Genomic DNA, 22726 nt, shown 5'->3' with positions numbered 1-22726 from the left:
TTTTCCTTTAATGTTCATATAACTGTTAGATAGCATTAGGAGTTTTCCCCAGAATGTCTGTATTATTTTAAAGAAAAATGGTAATTATCATAATTATTCTGAATCTCGTTTGTCTAAAATCTAGTACAGTGTACTGTAGTTATAGATATAAAAAAGTCTGTGCTTTTTAAATATGGATGTCAGATTTTTCTTAATACTTAAAGTTTTCCAGTAGTTCAGGTTCTTGCTTCTTTTTCTGTGGCCAATTAAAAAAAGAGCAGGACTTTTTTAAGGTCAGAAGATCAGCTTGATTTGTTTGTAAAACATAAAAAGAAATACTTGTTTCTAAGACCAGAAAAATCTGTTTTCCGGTTAACTTATTTTTTTATGTTTTGCTTTGTTAAAAAATCAAAAGTAAAGTTAGAAGTAGAAATACCATTTGATTCATGGGTTAATTTATTGGAGTCCTAAATGCTAATTTAGTTACCTGAAGTTATCGGATTAAAAACAGAGGAGGAAAAAAAAAAAACACAAAATTTCTCCATTTCTCATGACCAAATCTTACCTGCTTTTTCCTCAGTATGTGATTCTGAGAGGGAAACCCAGCTTGCTTTAGTATTCATATTTCCTTTGAACTGAATGATAAATGCTGAACCATCATGTCAAGCCTATTCTGAAGATGTCTGGAATAACAATAAACCCTTTGTGATGAAACTAGCACAGGGTAGCTATTTACCAAGTTAAACATCATGAACTTACTTATCTATATTCCAGTGTACTTTAACATCAGCCGTCATCAGCTTATATATTGGGAAAACCTGAGTTAAAATAATTACCATAAATAGAATGTACATATTTTCACTTTGTCTTGTACTTTCATTCCCAGACTGCTCATATAATTAAATTGGTAATGAGATGCCTGCTTTATGTGCACATACACATATATTGTCTAGTATGTTCTATGCTTTTTATTAGGGGTGCTAATAATTAATGATCTTTTATCTGTGTAGTACTTTTTACTTCATGGTACTTTTTACTGTGTCGGAGAGATTGTCTTGCAGAGACAAACTTTCCACAGTTGGAGAGCCACCAGAGGAAAGGAAAGCACACTATTATTCAAATGAACTAACTTAATGAAGATCATTTCTTCACTGCAGAGGCGATAGGAAAGCAGGGCCAGAAGCATTTACCCCAGGAGGTTATATATAGGATGATTGGAGACATTCCCAAAGACAATGAGGCACTAGCATTTGTTTAAGAGAAAGGCTATTTCCCTCTGAGGGCTCATGCTGGAATTAACTGGTGTCATTTTGAAGGAGGGTTTTGCTAATTGGCATCTCCCAATCGTATATAATGCCAACACCTTTTTCTATTAATTATTTGCCATAAACATAGCTCAGTAAACCAAAACTCCCTGCAAACTGAAAAAGATTTAAGAGGAACTGTTGCAATTTAATTAGTTTCCAAAAGCCCTATGTGAACTATAACAGTTGGTTGGTATTATTTGTATAATGTTTTGTCGTTTGACGTTGGAGGCATTATGTTCATGTATTGTGGTGATGGCCTGCTGAGTAATTGCAAGGTTCATTATACCACCAAGACTGTCAAGGGCATTTATGGATATTCATGTGCAGTGAACCCTTGAACTTGAACTGGTCATTCTTGTCTCCCATGGCTGGAATTGTGTTTACTCTAAATGGCAGGAGAAACTTTAATTATGAAACCATAAAAGAAGCAAAATTACCTAAGTTTTAAAATGGTAAATGGGCTATTAAGAAATGTACCTGCAGTTTTTCCCCTTTGCTGTAAAAATGTTATCTGTACTCTCAAGGAAACTCATCATAATCCTAACCTTTAAAAAAAATTTGAAGACATACTGCTTGGTAGTAAATCTGTGCTTCCAAAATTGTGTTTTTATGTAAAAAGATACTAGATATCCATTATTTCTACTTTAGGAAATCCATTTATAGACCAAATATTAAGAAAAATTGAACTTACTAATACGAAGTTAAAAATATCCAAGCATGGTGCATTGATTTGAAAACTTTTGAAAATATGAAAGAAATTTAAGAAGCAGAATTCAAGAAGTATGCATATAAAGTATACATATATATATTTATCAACATTCATCCATATATACATTAATCAACATTTAACTATGTGTCAGTGCTAACGTATATAACACTCTCTTTATGAGTGTCCTTCCCCTAGACTTTTACGTTCTTGATAGTAGAAGCATTTTCTTAATGTATCTTGTCTCATAGTGCTCAGCACATGGGTCTTGTTCAATGAGGTTTTATTGAACTGAAGAGAGCTGAGACAAAAGATGGCGTATAAGAGGGTTGTAGTTGGAAGTGGAGAGTTATGTCTGGAACATGGAATGCATGGAGAATGGTGGCAAGAGATGGAATTCGAAAATTAGGTGGGGAAGATGCTTCTGTTCCCAGGTGCTTGGATCATACACAGAGGATGTTATGGGGCACTTGCAGGATTTTAAGCAGCGAATCACACTGAGAGCATGGGAGTGGATGGGAATGGGGCAGGAATAAGAAACCAACTCTGATTTGTCCATGCTGGGATATGGTATCCTTGAAGCCTGGTTTGCACAAAGGTCTTATTGTTTTTTAAGGAAAACACAATTCTTACAAGAAACTTTAATTGTGAGAAACTATACACAACACAAAACTTAATTGTTTTAATCATTTTTAAGTGTTACAGTTCAGTAGTTTTAAGTACATTCACATTGTTGGCCAGTCAATCTCTAGACCTCTTTGTCTTTGCAAAGCTGAAACTCATAGTGTGCTGAGGCAGCTATAATAATACAGTAGACTGAATGGCTTCAATAATGGCCATTTATTTTACAGAGTTCAGGAGACCAGAAAGTCCAAGATCTGGGTGCAGGAAGATTTAGTTTCTGGTGAGGGCTCTCTTCCTAACTGGTAGACAGCTGCCTTCTTACTATCCTTACATGGCAGATGTAAAAGAGAACATAAGAGAGCTCACTCTTCTCCTCTTTTTCTCTTCTTGTGAGGCCACTAATCCCATTTTGGAGACCACACTTTATGGCCTCATGACTTCACCTAAACCTAATTATCTTCCAAAGGCCCCACTTCCAAATGTCATCACATTGGGGGTTATGGCTTCAACATAAGAATATCACAACAATACTTATTTTTTTGTTACTGACTTAATTCATTTAGCATAATGTCTTTAAGATTCATCCATTTTATAGTATGTATCAGAATTTCCTTCCTATTCAAGGCTAACTAATATTTCATTGTATGTATATACCACATTTTGTTTATCCTTTCATCTTTTGAAGAACATTTGAGTTGCTCCCAGCTGTTGGCTATTGTGAATAATGTTGCTGTGCATATGAGAGTATAAATATTTTTTCAAAACCGTGCTTTCAATTCATTTGGACATACACCCAGAAGTAGAATTGCTAGATTACATGGTAATTCTATTTTTAATCTTTTTTTTTTTTTTTTTTAATTTATTTTTGGGACAGAGAGAGACAGAGCATGAACGGGGAAGGGGCAGAGAGAGAGGGAGACACAGAATCGGAAACAGGCTCCAGGCTCCGAGCCGTCAGCCCAGAGCCTGATGCGGGGCTCGAACTCACAGACCGCGAGATCGTGACCTGGCTGAAGTCGGACGCTTAACCGACTGCGCCACCCAGGCGCCCCCTCTATTTTTAATCTTTTGAGTAGACTTCCTACTGTTTTCCATAGCAGCTGTATCCTTTTACCTTCCCACCAATGGTGCACAAAGTTTCAGTTTCTCCACAACCTTGCCAATACTTGATGATGTTGTTGTTTTGGTAGTAGTCATCCAATTGGGTGTGAGATGATATCTTGTTGTGATTTTGATTTGTATTTCCCTAGTGGATAATTGATTTTGAGTGTCTTTTCATGTCTTATTGGCCTTTTGTATATGTTCTTTGAAGAAAGGTCTGTTCATGTCCTTTGTCTATTTCTTAATTGGGTTGTTTGTTTTTGTAGTTGTCTAGTTAAAGCTATTCTTTATATATTCTGGATAATCCCTTATTAGGTATATGATTTGCAAATTTTCTCTCATTTCAGAGATTGCCTTTTCATGTTGTTGATTGAATCCTTTGCATACAAGTTTTAAATTTTGATGTGACCCAATTTATCTCCTTGATTTATTGCCTGTACTTTTGGTGTCATATCCAGTAAATCACTACTAAATGCAATAACATAAAGCTTCTTTTCTATGTGTGTTTGTTTGTTTGTAAGAGTTTTATGGTTTTAGTTCTTACATTTAGGTTTTTTATCCATTTTGAGTTCATTGTTGTATATATTGTAAAGTAAGGGTCCATTTTTTTTTAAATGTGGATACCTGGTTTTCTTAACACCATTTGTTGAAATACTGTCCTTTCCCCATTGAATGGTCTTGTCAACCTCGGTGATGATCTATACGTGCTGCTGAAGCAAAGAGAAAGGGGGACCTTTCCACATAGAGATGAGGGAATGACCTAAAAGAATCTTGGGGAGGCACTAGAGACCTTCTAAAAGTCATGGAGGAATAGAATGGTGGGACACTGGCAGATTAAGAGCAAAGAAAGAGGAATCTCACGCACATCCCTCAGCCAGAAAGAACATGCCTGCAATATTTTTGTTTGTTTTTGAAGGATAGCTGAAACGGACAAGAAGGCAAGTGTTAAAAGCATGGACAAAGATAAATGACAGGCACCTTACCTCAAGGAAATGTAACATGTAGTGGGGATGATAGCATGCATAAATGATTCAAATACAGGGGAAAGAATAAATGTCATAGAAGTAATACTGATAAAATGCTGTGGACATTTAGAGGAGAAAACAGTTATTTCTTCTGAGAGGGCCAGTTGGGTCTTTCTGGGTATAGTCATCCAGATTTCTCATTTGAAAGCAACAGAAACCAATTGTGATTCATTTACATAGAAAACACAGTTATTAAGGGGCTATTTGCTAGTTCATAGCAAATATCACTCCAGGAAGATATGGGAACCAGGTCTTGAAGAGACACAGCCTAGAACAATAATTAAAATTTCATCTTAGGATTTATCCTGTAATAAGGACACCATTGCCACCACACTTTAGGGTAGTTGCTGACTTAGGCTGTTCCCATCAGTGCTGGATCTGGATGTTGCCACTAGTACTGGCCGTGTGGCTGCCCCTGCTCCCATCACTGGTCACAGTGAATGCCCTGAGGTCCTTCGCTCCATGTAAAGTTTGGGACAGGTCTAGCTATTGGGAGGGCTTCAATCACATACCCATGTCCTTGCTACAGGATGGGCAAAGAAAGTGAAAATCTGAGTTTTTAAACTTCTGTTTTGGAGAATTCTGCCTCAAACAAATGGGAAGTGCCAATATACAGGAAGTGAGAAGGGGTTAAGGCTAGTTGGCTGCAAAGTATTGTAATATCTGCAGAGTTGAGAGAGGCAAGATTTGCACTGCTGTAGGAGACCTAGTAATAGTTAAACAGGCAGTGGCAGTTGGAAATATGGGGTGGAGGTTCAGAAAAAGATTTAGCTTGGTAGTCAAAGTGGTATTAGCTGAAGCCCTGACATTATAAGGGAACATGTTTGAAGAAGAGGTCTTTGGGGAAGAATCATCACCTATATTTGTGGGAACACAAGAGGAAGAAACTTGGATGTATAGGCCCTCATCATGAAAACCAAAAGAAAAGCTTCCAGTGAGTTCCTAGTAAATTGTATTTATTCAGTTTACTTCTAACTGAATGAGGCCCTTAAGAAGGGAGTGGCTGCAGTGCTCAGTGTTGCTTAGGATGGAATGAATGAAGGCTAAGAACATTTCTTTGAATTTGTTGATCTTTGAAAGAAGAATTTTATTAGAATGCTGGGGGTAGAATCCAGAGGGCAGCTAGAGATTTACAAGGAAGATATAACTGGGATGACAATAATTGGTGACATCAAGGGTCAGTTGCTTTCGGAAGAGAAAGGTAGGACTTGTGAAAGGAACTACTTTCAAAAAAAGATTTATTGAACACCTACTACATAGTAACTGTTTTAAATGCTTTGAGTATGGAAGTCAGCAAAATGGACAAAGATCAGTGCCCTTGGGATCTTTATGTTCTGCAGGGAGGAGGGGCACCAGGTTGTTAATGAACATAGTAAATAAGTTAATTATAAGTAGTTAGAAGGTGATAAGTGCTGTGGGGTGAAAAAAAGCAGAGTAAGAAAAATTGACTGGATTTATTAAACTTCGCAAGAAACATCTCATTAGAATGGTGGGAAGTGGATGTCCAGTCGGGTCAGGTAGGGTGGTTGTGGTGGTAAATAGAGCAACAGGGTAGGCTTTGCTGAGCTGAGACTTGAGACAGGTCTAAAAGGAGATGAAGGAGGATATCTAAGGGAAGAATATTTTAGGCAGACGAATAGGAGATACAAAGCTCTGACCTGGAACACGTGAGGCATGGTTGAGGAACAGGATGAGGACATGGGAGAATAGTAGGAAAACAGCCCAATGAGATAATTAGAAGCCAGTTCTTAAAGGAACACTAAGAATTATACACTACTGTAAGGACTTTGTAAGGACATCATAAGCACCTACTCTAGGATTGATAGCTCTTTGATATTTTCTATAGATTACTAAAATGAGGTAATCTACAGGTTCTTACACAGTTCAGAAAAACTTCAAGCTTACTTCGCACAAGCTATTTCTATTTGTATCAACTTCAGAAAGAGATAACGTAGAAACCCACAAAAAAGGATAATGTTCTATAACCAGTGTAAAGTGAAGCAGGATTTTTTTTTATTCAAGGGGCAGAAGGTAAAGTATCATGAATAATTTTATAACTTTTTTTTGCCTAAATTCCTAGAGTGATGTAAACATTTGGTGTTGTCAATTTCTGATTTTATATATATATATATATATATATATATATATATATATACCATTTTAACAAAAAATTGAAAATCTTTTTTTTAAACAAGTGTTTCTAAAAGAGTACCTACTTCTTTTGAACTTCCTCTCTCTTCCTTTTTCCTACACATCTTTGGTAGAGGTGCTCATGAGATGTATTGAGGACTTTGAAGTGCTTCCACTATAAACTTTTGGGAGACCTCAGGGTAAAAATGATGGTGACTCTTTGAATCCAATTGGTCCTATTTTTTTTTAATTAAAATTAAAAAAAATTTATTTGAGAGAGAGAGAGTGAGTGAGCATGAATGGGGGAGGGGCAGAGACAGAGAGGGAGATATAGAATCTGAAACAGGCTCCAGGCTCTGAGCTGTCAGCACAGAGCCTGACATGGGGCTCGAACCCAGGAACAGTGAGATCGTGACCTGAGCCGAAGTCGGCTGCTCAACCAACTGAGCCACCCAGGTGCCCTGCTGATTGGTCCTCTTAATGAGCTTTAAGTCATCTGGATAAGCATAAGTTTTGTAATTTTGGTTAAGGTTGAATTTGAATTTTTCATTTGGCATAATCCTTAAGGTAACTCACAATTAGCTCAAATTTTTCACTTTCCAGGATATTTGGTAGTTGCAGACCTAACCACTATAATAAGGGGTGACTATAATAAGACATGTAGAATGAGATGATCAGATGAAAGAATGCCTCTGTAACTAAGGCTTTTTATGTTACACAGGAAGAGTGTTACAATTTCATATATTTCCATTGGACTAGTAGAGAATTGTTTCTGTGTCTAAATATGTCATTGGTTTTATCTTCTATGATCACTAAAGCTCATCCTCTTTACTTCCATAATTTAAGCATCTTCTGTCATGCCATGCACATTTAGTATCCTCTGATTTTGCTGTAATACTCTAGATAGAGCACACAGAAGGAAAGGGTTTCAGTAAGAGTACAGTCTGATTTCACTGTACTGTGACATTTGCTGATAAAACAGTGTCTATACGTGGAGTTTCATTGTATTTATTTATTCTTACAGACTAGTTGTGTGAACATTCACACCAACCCTTTGTCTTGTGAAAATTCTCCATGTATGAAGTCTGTTATAAAGGGCTTCCTGAGTTTATCAAAAACTGCTGCTTCTCATGAAAAAAATTAAAACACTAAGCAGCTGTGCTTTATATCTGGGGACAGGTGAAGGAAGAGAAGGGAAACACACACACACACACACACACACACACACACACACACACACACACGCGAACACAGTATGTTTCAGGCATCCTTTTGGTATCAACCATCTGTCATTAGGAAAATATTTCAATATACACAGTTGACTTCTGGCTGGTAGAAGAGAGGAAAGGTTTAACATGTCATGAATCTAAACTGAATATCATGGCATTATTTTTTCTTTTATTAAAAATACTTTCACCTGCACATAGATTTTAGATGTCACATTAAGTAAGAAATTGGCTTTCTGTAATCCTTGTAGTTTTCCTAGCATCAACTTTTTAAAAATCAAGAGCAAAGTCTACTCAGTATGTAAATCCTATACTGGCAACACTATTGTTGAGGTTTTCTATGGAAAAGCTAGTATATGCTAAGTAAAAGCAAACTGTTTTTCTGTTATGAATGTCTTCTCTTTTACTTTAAGAAACTTTTTCTCATTTGATTCCTCCTATACATAGTTAAGTATTTTCCAAAGAGTGGAAAATAGATTTTCTAAGAGCTATCTTCATATGATGTATTCACTTAAGCATAGACTATTCAAGTGTTTAAATAAGAGCTATACTTTAACTCTTTTTATATTTCTTTTAGGTGTATACTAATGTGTACCTTCCTCATTTCTAAAGTATATTCAGAGGGAGTTACGAGGATACATACACAAAAAAAATTGATGTTATCATTTCTATTTGAAATTTATTTTCCATTTACTTATTTAATATCACTTCAAGTTGGATTTGGATGAATTTAGGGTATAGTTGACTTTAGGATGAAATAAAAGTAATAGTAATCCTTTTTAAGAAATTGATTTTTTATAGTGGCTAGTATAAATTTCAAATAGTTATTTGAGATTTTGATTTTCTGCTCAGGAATGCTTTAGCTCTAGTTTGATAAAGAAGAAAATGTCCTTCAAACACCTTTGGGATAGACCCTTGGGTAAGTCAGGTTGGTAGCTTCCGTGGTTCATGATTTTCATAGTGTGTGACTCTAATTCTGAGGAGTTCACAGTCACAGTCTTAATAATTACATTACTAGGGTGTATCTGTAGTTATTTAAACAGACAACAAAACTCCTTTCTCACATAGTTGCTTATAAATGGGGCAGAGTAGATCTTCTGGAACTGCCTTCTCATGGTGTGAAGAAAATAGCCTCTTTTGTGGAAACAGACTCAGACTCATCTGACAAGGAGAGGACCACATCATGTGGTTCTGGTGACTTCACACATCGACTTTTTCTTTCTGAGGCTGCAGAGTTGCCTCACTCTTATCTCCTGAGGCACAGGGAGCTCAAGGGAAATAAAACGTCCTTCCTTAGTCCCAAGGCACCTCAAGTCATCTTCGTAACATCACTTGTAAAATACGGTTGATAATACATGCGTTGAAGGGCTGCTGCAAGAGTTAAAAAGAATGCCTACAAGACAGTGCTTTAAATTGATGATAATACATCTGTTTTACTTATGATTATAATTATTCTTACCAATAAAGAATATACATGTTCTAAAGGAGAGGTCCATCTCATTGGATCTGAAACTGCTGACCACTAAATACGTTGCTGTGGCTTCCAGACTGTCTGGTGTTCCTTCCTCTGAACTCACGGGTTTGGGATTCAGGGTATCTGGATCCTTCTTTTGCTCCAGTGCTCAGAATTTCTGGCAGTTATGTTCCCTGAGTGAATCTCATCAGCCACCCCCACCCCCTCCGAGCCTCTGAGGCTTCCATCTACTGAATGGATTATTTCTGCCCTAGTCATTTCTTTCAGAGCAAAAACATATGGGTGCTAGCTAGTGAAGTACTGGTGTCTGATCCTATCAAGACTTAGCGAGTTTCAGACCTTTTTGGCTCAGGCACATGCAGTATATATTTATCTGTAAATGGGAACAATATCGCCTACCACACAGGAAGGTAGTGAGGATTAAATGAGTTAATGTATGTTAGGTACATAGTGTAGTGTCTAACAAACTGTAAAAGCTCACCAAGTGGTATGTATTATTATCATCATTCCATATTCCCTCCAGAAATAACTATATTTGTCTTCCCTGAGTTTCTTGAATGCCAGCTCCTGCCAAGACATTTTCCTCCTGTTCAGTTTTAGTTCCTTGTCTGAGATAATCATATTTGATCAGGTGATGAATTACTCTGTAGTGATTCATGTAAAGAATAACCTCATATTCTATGTATCACCTGATTCCTTAATACCAGGGTACATTTTGACCTTATTAGCCTTTAGTTGAATAATACTGAAACCAGATAATAAACTGGACAGAGTTATGCATATATGGGGTTTTGGAGTCCTGGGGTGGTCTGGAAGTTTGTTTCATTTTGTTTTTATTTTAACTGTAGAAGTTAGCAAATTCACTGTGTTAGTTTTCATTGGTACTTTAATCATGCAAGTTGCCTTTAGTTCTCTTCTTATTCTTTAATGTTAATTGTTTTTTTGAAATTGTGGTTTATATACACAATGGAATACTACTTGGCAATGAGAAGGAATGAAATATGGCCTTTTGTAGCAACGTGGATGGAACTGGAGAGTGTCATCCTAAGTGAAATAAATCATACAGAGAAAGACAGATACCATATGTTTTCACTCTTATGTGGATCCTGAGAAACTTAACAGAAGACCATGGGGGAGAGGAAGGGAAAAAAAGGGAGGGAGGCAAACCATAAGAGACTCTTAAAAACTGAGAACAAACTGAGGGTTGATGGGGGGTGGGAGGGAGGGGAAAGTGGGTGATGGGCATTAAGGAGGGCACCTGTTGGGATGAGCACTGGGTGTTGTATGGAATCCAATTTGACAATAAATTTCATATGAAAAAATGTTAATTGCTTTTTGTGTCTAGTCTTCTTATTTTGTATGCAGGCTGCGCATATCCTCGTTATATTCATGGTCTGACATGAGCTTTTAAAAAGAACTCTGCAATCACTAAGTAAATGATATTGTCATAGATTTAAGATATCATTCTATTCTAAAATTCCACAAAGCATTTTGCTTTGATGGGTTTGGTTGTACTGATGGTCAAATTATACCCTTCAAGTACACAGTGTAACAGTGTTTTAGGAGAATCCAGTTGGGGACTTAGTTGTTCTTTTTCAAAAGCCATCTCAAATCCCCTTAATGAGCTGTTGGGAGTGGCAAGAATAAAAGACCATCAACTGAAAGCTTGTATCAGAAGATATTGTCATGTCTATCATGTAATATTGGGGCTCTAGCCTGTTAATAATCATATTTGTATTAGGTGAAAAATGGTTTGTGTTGTTGATTAGTGCCTAAATTATATTAAGATATGTTCAGAGTATTTTGTAGCAATGTGTTTCCTCTACTACCTTTATAAATGCCTCAAAAAGGTACCTTTTATATATGATTGTCATAAAAAGTTATATTTTTAATTTTTGAAATATATCCTTAATGAACAATTATTTCAGGAAAAAAAACAGCAGCTTGCTAAAGCCATTGAAACCTGGATTATAACAAAAGTTTTGAAATTTTAAAGCCGGAGGGAGATCTAGTTGTCTCTTTATACTTGTGTGTGAATTTTTTTGTTGCTAGTGGTAACTCTAGAGAATTTTTTTTCGAACAGCACCCTTTTAATAACAATGGTCTCCCCAAATATACTGTGGCATAGCTTTAAACTTTATTAAGTCTGTCTTGCAATCCCCTTCCTCTCCCTGAGTAAATGGAAGAAAAGTTTGGCAGGCTCCATGCTGTGCACTTGATTGATGTCCAGAACATCTGAAGGACTTTTGTGTCCTGCCTGCTCTCCATGAGTGCATAATGTGTGAATACTTAAAGAAGGTCAGCCCTTATCACATGTAATCTAGGCCTGAAAGCAGATCAACAGTGACAGTCATATCCCGTAAGTAAGAACACAAATCATCCTCTACATGCTTTAGACAAGTTGTGGGATATTTTCTCTCTCTTTTTACCCCTTCCCACTCACGGGGGACCTTGGCAGAGCAATGAAAGCAGAGAGAAGACGTGCTCAGAATAATGTGTCACTTGTTGGAGGGAGGAAGGGATTGTTTATTTGTAATGATGTGCTGGTCTTTCACTGTGCAGCTGAAGGGAGCTTCGGGTTGTTGATGACCAGTGATGTGGAATGTGCACAGGAGAACAGGGTGGGGAGGCAGGCAGCCTGAAAGCGGCCGAAGTTGTGGTCTTTATAAACCCCGGAGTCAGGAGAAATGTTTTTGTACACTTGGGTTCTATTGTCCATGTTTTCTCCCATAATGGAGTCACTTTTTATACCATTGTGTGAATGTATCACACAATGTGCGAATGTGCTGAAAATCAGAGTAGTAAGATGCTGTAGCCAGTACGGTTCTGAGTGTACTTTTCTCGTTTGGGTACAACTAGTACAAAAGTTTAAAACATGTTTTCAGGCAAAACTCACTGGAATGGTAGGGACCTAAATTGCTATAGCTTACAAAAGGAAGAAGGAAATAGCTTGTTTTTATGTGCCTGTGTGTTTGAACAGAAGTTTAATTAAAAAGTTAATGTCCTTCCAAACAGTATTAGCAGGGATATTCAAATAATAAAGAAAATAACACTCACCTTATTGTTCTCATCAGGAATAATGAGGATATTGTTACATTTTCTTAGATACAAAGGAATGTATTTTTCATCGTATCATTGAAATCTTTACTTGTTTCTTTGGAAATGTAATCAGCCGCAAGGAGCAGTTGTAGCCAGTACACATAATGGAAAAATAAACTGTGAAGATACCTCCTCCAGAAATGAAGGCATGGCTTCCCATGTATACAGGACAGAAATCACAATATGAGATATGAGGCCCTTCCCACCTCTGCCATCTACTTTTCCATCCTAACGTCTCTGTTCTCCAGGCATTTCCAGGTTCCCACGTTCTCTGCAAACACTGCTCTTTTTCTTACTCGTGAGTCTCTCTACTGCCCTTTCTCTTTGCTTAGGATTCCTTTGCCCTCCCTTCACTCAGTGAATTCCTCCTTCTCTTTGAAGACCTCGTTGGAATGCCTCTCCCCCACAAGTTCAGTCCCCACCCTGGTCAGAATTCATCTTTGTCCACTGTACTTTCCGTGTTCCTGCAGTTCCCCAGGCGGTTACTGTACTGCATTGTCATTATTTAATTGTATGTTTGTCCTCAACCTACAGGGTCAGTTGTGTCCTGAAGGCAGGTACTGTCTTTTAAGAAATGTTCTTATATCCCATTTACTAGATCCAATTCCCCAAATTCAGTTCAAAACTGTTTATATACATAAAAATCAGGAGGTTTGGGTAGTTTCTATGTAAAAATAAGTCACAAATTGAAACTGTTAGAACAGTAATCTCAAAATTTAAAATGAATTCATATACCTCTGCTGCAATTGTATGAATAGTCAATGAATTAAGTAAAAGTAAATTGACTAAAAACTTGCCTTTGCAGATATAATTTGAATTTTTAAAACCAGATTTAACATGAGACATATTTTGTATTTTTGTTTTAAGGGAGCACAGTGTTTATGATGAGAACAGTTTGGCAAAATGTTACGTTAAATAACGTTGTTAACAGGGATTTTTTTTTTTTTGTCAGGAGGCAGGGGAGTGATTAGTGAGTTTTTTGGAAATTGACCACTTTCTGATATCCTCTTATGTTCTGGGCACCGTATTCAGTAACTAATATTCATTTACTTGTCTAATTTATATAACAGTCTTAAGTCAGGTAATGACCAAACTGTAGAAGAGAGTTTGCATGATTTGGCCATGGTTATACAGATTGCACAACTAGGGTGTCTACATCACAGCACAGGCTCCATGAATCTAGAAAGGGTGGGTCTGTTTAAGAATTGTACAGTTGAGGGGCATCTGGGTGGCTCAGTTAAGCGTCCAACTCTCGATTTCGGCTCAGGTCACAATCTCACATTTGTGCCCTGTGTTGGGCTCTGTGCTGATAGTACACAGCCTGCTTGGGATTCTCTCTTTCCCTCTCTCTCTGCCTCTCCCCTGCTCACTCACTCTCTCAAAAATAAATAAATAAACTTAAACAAAAGAATTCTACAGTTGACAGCAGTGCAAATTGTACGCATGTGGGTAGTCCTCCTTTTCTCTTTCCTTGGTCTTCTCTCGGGTATAGATCTTCAAATTGATACCTTTCTTTTAGCATTCTCTCAGAGAGCTTTCTTTGAAACCTCCTTGGGTGTATACTGTATGTGAGTGGGTTAAGTCATATGCAAGTCTGGGTGGTTTCCCTAAACCAGATTTCTGATCTACGTTATAAGAGTTTCATTAGATCTTTTGAGCCGGGTTGCCTGGAACCTAATTATGCATTTTATAAAACATGCAGCCAGCGTATATTAAACAATAAAGGCAAACTGGAGAGAATTAAGAGGGATACATTTTGAATTTCTTAATATTATCAATGGAAGGAAGAAATCTGTATTTCCACAAGGTTTGACTAAATAGAAACCTCTCCTCACACTTCTCATTTTCACTTCTCACAAAGTTGGAAATTCAGGTTCGGAGACTCATCCTATAGGCTGAAATTTTACACTTTTTTTTTTTTTTTTACTTCATCAAGCCAGTCAGTGTTCAAAAAGCCTTTAGTTATTTATGTAATGTATAGTCTAAACTCCATAATCTACGTTCAGAGTCCTGCACAGTCCGGTTCCACTCTGTCTAGGTTTCTCTCCAGCCATTTGCTAATAGGAACTCTCTGCGCCAGTAGGATTTTTCTTCTCATGCTATTACACAAATGAAATATTTAATCCTACCTCTAATCCTTGCTCATATAATTTCTTCCTTTCCGTCTCCTCTGTTGCTATATAAATTCAATTCTTATTTCAGCGTCCAGCTCTCCCTTCAGTTTTTGGCCCAGTCTAATCCATGCCTTACCCTGATTTTCCATCTTTATTCCATTTGAGGACACTTCTTCTTAAAATATGCTACCCTTTTTACGGTTCTCTATTATATAGGTTGCTTTTTTTTGTGGCATTGTAAACTTCCTGAGTACATTGATTTCAGCGGGCACATACCATAGAGTAAGAAATGGTCGCTGATATGAATTGTTTGAACTGAATTAGGATTCTAAGGTGAGAGCTCTCTCTTTAGGCTTGGAACCATTTTTGGACGCTCATATTGGGGAAATGGAGTGGCAGTGGGAGCTGTCCCACATTTCAGCCATTCGCCCGTCCTCCCAAAGCTCAAGGCTGGGTTCCAAGTTGGCGGTGGAACCATGTTGTGATGTGGCTCTGAGCCGAATAGCAAAGGTTTGAGCAAGAGATTCTGTTGCTTGATTTTTGTCTTCTTTTCCCACATATTACTCTCTGCTCCTGATCACTCCTGTTCATTTTAGTATGCCTCAGTCTCCCTTCTTCGCTCCAAGGGATGTGGATAAATGATACTGAAAGACTACTACCCTCGACTTACAGTTTCCTGGCACGTAAGTTGCATGGTTTCTGTGAAATGCACAATGTGTAGTTTCTTAAATTTAGGATATCCCAAGGTTACATATATGGTTAAAAGTACTATATTTCTGTTATGTTTTATTTCTCGAAAGTGTGCATTGAAGGTGTTGGATTGATAGTAGTATTTGTAAATTCATAAAAGAGCAGTTGTTGGTTTTCCGAACTAGAGAATAGATTTGAATGGCACCTAGAAAGCTAGTGCTGGGACGTACTCCTGTGTGTAGAGGGCTGGGGTGTCTCTTAAAAATGAGAAGATAGCAGAGATTTTTTTCCAAGAAAATAATTCTTAAAATACCAAGTAAACACATTCTGATGATGTCTGAGATATAAGCATTGACATGTCTCAATTGGGGTGCCTGGGTGACTCAGTCCGTTAAGCTTCCGACTTCGGTTTGGGTCATGATCTCATGGTTCGTGAGTTCAAGCCCCGCATTGGGCTCTGTGCTGCCAGCTCAGAGCCTGGAGCCTGCTCCAGATTCTGTGTCTCCCTCTCTCTTTCTGCCCCTCCCCCCCTCACACTCTGTCTTTGTCTCTGTCTCTGTCTCTCTCAAAAATAAGTAAACATTTGGGGCGCCTGGGTGGCGCAGTCGGTTAAGCGTCCGACTTCAGCCAGGTCACGATCTCGCGGTCCGTGAGTTCGAGCCCCGCGTCAGGCTCTGGGCTGATGGCTCGGAGCCTGGAGCCTGTTTCCGATTCTGTGTCTCCCTCTCTCTCTGCCCCTCCCCCGTTCATGCTATGTCTCTCTCTGTCCCAAAAATAAATAAAAAACGTTGAAAAAAAAATTTTAAAAATAAAAAATAAGTAAACATTAAAAAAATAAAAAAAGAAATGTGTCTGTTTCCATAATCATAAATTCTTTATCATGTAATGGGATAAATGGGATTTAATAACTACTTCTGTTTGTATCTATGGTGACATTGTATTTTCTACACATACTGTACATTCATTTGTATTTCTTGCTGTTCTTTCAGTGTTGACAGTTCCCAGAGTCAGAGAAAACAAAATGGCCTTTAAAACAGTTTTAGTGTTAAAAGGTCACTCAGAGTGTCATCGAAGGTGAAATTTTACAAACTGTTCATAGTTGACGATGAGACACAATTATAGTTAAAATCTTAAAACAAATAACTCACGTTAATAAGATCGGTTAGGTTCACAGTACTTTTTTCCTACATAGGAAACGTCAAAGTATAGTCATTAAAAGTAGCTGATTAATGAATAGCTTAACTGAAGTATTTTAACTTGAAATATTCACTAAAGATACTCTTCACATGGGACGCTTTTTTCGTACCTGTGCCCTTGATTCAAAGCCATCTGCTTTATCCTTTAAACAGCCAGGTGAGCAAACTGCCATACGTGTGTTGCAATATCTGTATCATTTCACCAAAGAAAACATTTTTCCCCCCGTGTTTCTGCAATTCCCAGTTAACACTGTAAGCAAGACAAACAGCCTTGACACAAGAAATACGCTATTTCATGACAGCAAAGTCTAGATGTGTGTTGCTTTGCAGTCCCGTCCTAACTGCCTGCGAGACCTGGGGGGCTCTGGTGCGGCCAGCGCAGAGCAGATCCCCCGCATGTGCGGGCAGCCGGGTGGGGCTCCTTTCTTAAGAAAACAAGCCAGCTCAGGGTCCCTCACCGCCCTTTGTTGTCCTCCCCACGAGGTGATCAGTTGAAGTCTCTGTGGTGACAGAACCAGTTTGTAACAGGCTTGTCTTTCACGGTCCTGTCTCAGGCTTGCTGGCAGGCTTGCCGAAGCCCTGACAAGAGTGGCAGCAGAGAAGCCTCCGTGAAAGGAGCGAAGGCAAGAAACAGGAGGCTGAAACAGGCGGGTCACATTTACTGCTCTCCTGCTGCAGTGGGTTGGCTGGAAGAACTAAACTGGCAGCTTCACATTTTCTTGCTCATTCTTCTGTCTATGCACACGAGGGGTAAGAAGATCAGTGCCCCACGGTACAGTGCAGACAGGGGGCTGCGTTAATGTCAGGTTTTGTGGCTTTTATCACAGAAGGGAAAGTTTAGGGCAGAAGTGGCTAAACATTCCCAGTCCCCATCCTCCAACTGCTCTGTAATTTTACTACTTTTTCTGTCTGGGCAAAAGCTCTCTAGATAGTGTATTAGGAGGCTTTTAAAGGCATTCAAAGTTTCTGTTTTCTCTAGTAATTAAGAATGAAATCCAGTCCAGTTTGGAACTTTGAATATGAAGTTGATTGTCAACATACTGAGGCAGTTTATATGTGAAGAATTTAAGAAAATGATTCCAGTAAACTTTGTTTTGTTCATTTTAATTTGGATGCTGTTAGATTTTTATAGGTTTAGCTAATTAACTTTGAAGTTCATTACAACTTTTATGTAGAAGCATTGAGTAAATCTCTGGGTTTATAATAGCAATAGTTATAAATTGTGACTATGTCAGATGTTTATCCACATTGAAGAACGGGGGCTTGCTCAGTGATTATTTTGTGGAGAATTATTCCTGTATGAAGTTGACCAAAGGATGGCAATTTTTAAACGTTACTTAAAAGAATTGAAACAAAAGAGTGGTTATAAAAGTAGATGAACTGTTTTCAAGACAGAGGAAAGGTAACGTAATGAAACAACTGTCTGTGATAGTGATTTGCAATGAGGGAGTCATGAGGTGGGAAATGAGGAGAAAGTGGCTATCGAATATGAAGCCAGGCGACAAAGGGAATATGTATGACATGGAAATGCATTTACAGTTCAACCTCACGTCCTTGTGAATGCATTTTATGGAGCCAGTTTGGCAATACTATTTATTGGAGAAGTATGTATTATCAATTGGCATGTGCTTTTGATTGGCGTTTATACGACTGGTGTTTTCATGATCTCAAATATTCCATGGCACTATGAAAATATTATATGCTGTGTCGGCTCTATGAAAAAAAGCTTTTAATTTCTGGATAAGTGTAATCCCAAGGAGTTTTATGTATTGCTGTGAAGGAACAGTAGGTAGTTCACTTGCCAGATTTGTTAATTTATTTTCTGAAAATTGTTATAATATGGCACCTTCCAGAAAGGAATAGAAAAGCCCCAGGGACACTGTTTCTTAAGAATGTTTCAGGAAGCTCAAGGTATGATACTTGTGAGGTGAAATTCTTATTCCTTTATTCAATCTACTACTATCTCTTGATTGCCTGAGGGTAATTTTTCACTATCTTTTTGCATTTTCCTTGAAAAATGTGAATACCTTAATGCATTATTGGCTTATGTCAATAAAAAGCAGAGGCCATATGCTACAGTGTGAATTTTTGAATCATAAATACTAGGCTTAGAATACATCTTAAAATAATACTGTATAACTGTCTTACTTTTCTTGTGAGGGGATTGAAGCCCAGGGACATTCCTTGCCTTCCTCTAGGTAACAGAGTCTTTTAAATTCTCTATGCACAGCTCTTTTGTGTGTGTGTGTGTGTGTGTGTGTGTGTGTGTGTGTGTGTGTGTGTCTGTGTGTGCGCGCTTCTACTGATTTCTTCTACAGCACAGTGGTTAAGAATATTAACTCTGCACCCAGAATGTCTGTGTTTGTATCTTAGCTCTGCCACTCAAATGAGGTATCTTATTAGTACCTCAGTTTTCTCAACTGTAAAATGGGGATAAGAGTAATACTTACCATAGGGTTGATTTGGTTACTAAATGAGTAAGTACATGTAAAGCACTTAGAACAGTGTCTGTAATACCTAATATTTTGGGAGTATCTGTTATTATTCATATTATAATAATAGTTTATGTAGGAATAGGGGACAACCAAGCTGGAAATGTAAATTGAAACATGATCTAAAAAGAATCTGATAACCCATCTTAGTGTAATTAACATACTAAACCCCAATTTGTATTCCCGCCTTTGTCACCAATGAACTTTTAATTTTTTTAAAAGGAATTTCTCTACCCGTAACATTTGATAACAGTTTTACAAACAATAAGCTTCATGGTTCTTATGATTTTGCTCCAATGAAGAAAGAATGTGCTACAGACAGGGACTATTAGTTCAACCAAGAGTAAGCAACTTTGACTATCCAAGTTAAATATTCATTGATGGCTTGTAATGCCTTATGATCATTAATTGTGCATGTCCTTCAGTGGGAATGATGATCACAAAATTGGTAAACACAAAATACAGACAAATGAAGTGGTCATGATTCTTAAATGAATGACAAAGCCAAAGTTACTGTTCTGAGACCTTAAATTCTTGTTAAAAGTAAATGTATTTCAAAATGACAACTTGCGACTTTTGGAGAATGTGAGCTACTGGCTACTAAAAACATTTTGTTAATTAAACATACGGAAACGTGAAAGTTTTTTGTGGAAGGAATATGTACAGTACTCCAGTTCTACCATAAATGGAACAAAGCTCTGTAGAATCACAGTAGGCGGAAAGGAGAATTCTTCTTACTGGACCAGAGTAGCTAGTGTAACTCATCAGCCGAAATCTTATCATTGCTTAAATCTTACCTGAATGTTTTAACTTGAGGAGACCACAGGCTTGAGAAAAAGGGAAACAAAAGTACATCTTGGTAGGAGTTTTGAACTTTGTGTTTTTTATATTGGCATGTTGTGATTGCTTTAGGAATGGATTTTTTAAAGCTAGGATCATGAATGTAGAATTGTCTTTTTTCACAAAGTGCAGTTATCACCTGTAGTGGTAAAAGTCAGCAGTGTTCACTTCTGGTTGAAATGTTTTATTTTGAGGATTGCACTGTCTATCCCAACCTGCCCCTTTATTTTCAAAACACAGGAGAAAATCACAGGCAATTGTAATGAACGCAGTGCAATGTGTCATTTTGGTCACTACTACTCTTTTTAAGATCTGCCAAAGGAATTTAGTGAGGTTATAAACGTGATAAATTGACCTAAAAACTAAAGGACTCTTTCTGTTTATTGTTCTAACACATTGGTGGCAACAGTGTGCCTTTCCTGATGTGGATGGGTCTCATGTTCTGGCATTAAAAAAGGTGAGATTTTTATTTAGCTTCCTGTTATGTATGTGAACATTTCTACGTGTCCCCCTCCCCTCTTCATGAAATCATGGTAATAGATTATTATAGCAGTTAGGTTAAAATCAAAATTGGCAGCCAACCTTTTGTCTTTAGGAGTAATTCTACATCAATAATGAGTTACAGGAAAAAAAGGTGAGATAGGAAGGTAGTAATCAGTTGGTTTTGAATACGGGAAAATCCCCAAACCTAGTGCACAGAAATAAGTCCCAGTCTTCACGGCTCCTATGGCTTTATATAACCAGATTTTACATTCTGCCTTTTCATTGCCAGGTCATTTTCCATAGGTTTCCTATTATAATATTTACATTTGATCTGGTTGGCATTAACTTAAAATAAAAAAAAAATTATGTTATTAAGTATTTGAACCAAACTTAAGGCACGTAGAGAATACAGTAATGGGAGGCTAACAAACATGGCTGTGAATGTGCGGTTTAAAAATTAGAATGGTAATATTACTGTAGGGCATCAATTTTTGGTAATATTTTTAAGTGAAAAATGATCCTTGTTACCATATGGCAAAATACAGTGAAAATCTGAACTGTTAGACCAACACAGCTGTTAAATGCATCAATGTGGGTCTGTGTTTAAAATGTTTTCTACTACAGCTATTATGCAGCACGTCCAACAATTAATCTCAGGCTATTAATCGGCAGTAACTGCAAGTGGTGAGCATCACAGATGTAAGAAATTTGATCTCTGTAACTTACCTGGAGGAAAGTGGCTAAACTACAGTTCTCAACTGAAATTCTGCAGTGTATATTGGATAATAGATATTCACACAGCTATTGAGTGTAAACTCAAATCCTTTGGCTTTACCTTTGTTATGGGAATTTATGCTCACCAGTGGTGGCAACCATATGCATAGGTAAGTCTTGGGTGTGTGTATATAATTTTAATTTTTAACTTGCAAATACATGAAGGCTTCTGGAAGAATAATAGTATTAGATCAGAGATCAGAGTAACTCAAATTAGATGGGGTTTTTTTTTTGTTTTTTGTTTTTGTCTCTATAAGCCAGTTGACTCTGAAATGACACTTTTTTTTTCTGAAATAACATTTTACAAATCTTTTATTGTCTTAGAACTGCCAGGAGATATATATATATTATATATATTATAGATATATATAATATATATATTATATAAATCTATTATATATATATATATCTCATATATATGACACATATATAATATATATGACATATTATATATATATATATAATGGGATATATATAACATATATATGGGATATATAATATATATATGGGATATATATAATATATATGACATATATATATAATGGGATATATATAACATATATATGGGATATATTATATATATATGGGATATATAATATATATGGGATATATAAAATATATAGATATATATATTTAAATTTATTTATTTTGAGAGAGGGTGAGAGAGCACGCACAAGTGGGGGAGGGGCAGAGAGGAAGAGAGAATCCCAAGCAGGCTCCTTCCTGTCAGAGCAGAGTTTGACATGGGGCTTAATCCCATGAACTCTGAGATGATGACCTGAGCTGAAATCAAGAGTCAGACACTTAACCAATTGAGCCATTCAGGTGTCCCATGAATGTGTTTTTTGTCCCCTAATTTTACAAATGCAGATCTAATTTTACAATCCATGCAGGACATTGGGCAAATCCTTTTTTTTTTTTTTTTTATTAAATTTTTTTTTTTTTAACGTTTTTTTTAATTTATTTTTGAGACAGGGAGAGACAGAGCATGAACAGGGGAGGGTCAGAGAGAGGGAGACACAGAATCTGAAACAGGCTCCAGGCTCTGAACTGTCAGCACAGAGCCCGACGCGGGGCTCGAACTCACGGACCGCGAGATCATGACCTGAGCCGAAGTCGGCCGCTTAACCAACTGAGCCACCCAGGCGCCCCTGGGCAAATCCTTAAATAAGAGAAAGTATATTGACAATTGAATTATAGGAAAATTATCCTTATCAGTTAAATTGCCTATCAAGCTTTCTTTTGCAACATTTTAGGTTCAGACGAACTCTTAGGGTCTTGATTATTATACTTTTTTCCATTTGTAAAGTAGTTACTTTTCCCATTTTGGTGGATTTTTTGTGGAAATGTTAACATTAAAATACCTAAAGGAAATTTTGTGACTGTGCACTCAGGATAACCTTAGTCTTGTTTTTAGATCCTGCCATTTTTCTTCTAATATTACAGAAGCTGTGGCTTTTGGATTA

At 37.2% G+C, this 22726-nt stretch overlaps 1 protein-coding gene across 10 annotated transcripts in view; it reads left to right on the top strand.

The window, feature by feature from the left end:
• Positions 1-22726, top strand: part of BMPR1B (bone morphogenetic protein receptor type 1B) — a 425442-nt gene that overhangs the window by 294657 nt on the left and 108059 nt on the right. The window contains exons 1-2 of one of the 10 annotated variants that reach the window (XM_058721867.1): positions 15126-15468; positions 17226-17421. The exons of 6 other annotated variants lie outside the window; for them this stretch is intronic. In XM_058721867.1, the coding sequence (XP_058577850.1) occupies positions 15424-15468; positions 17226-17421 (241 nt within the window). In that variant the 5' untranslated portion in view covers positions 15126-15423. Of the gene's footprint in view, positions 1-15121; positions 15469-17225; positions 17422-22726 lie in introns of those variants that run through there. 3 more of the 10 variants (XM_058721875.1, XM_058721868.1, XM_058721877.1) reach the window with 3 other exon arrangements.

The sequence above is a fragment of the Neofelis nebulosa genome, chromosome 3, assembly GCF_028018385.1.
Source record: "Neofelis nebulosa isolate mNeoNeb1 chromosome 3, mNeoNeb1.pri, whole genome shotgun sequence".
Taxonomy (NCBI): domain Eukaryota; kingdom Metazoa; phylum Chordata; class Mammalia; order Carnivora; family Felidae; genus Neofelis; species Neofelis nebulosa.
Note: the sequence above shows the minus strand (reverse complement) of the source record. Positions and strands in the feature narration are given on the sequence as shown.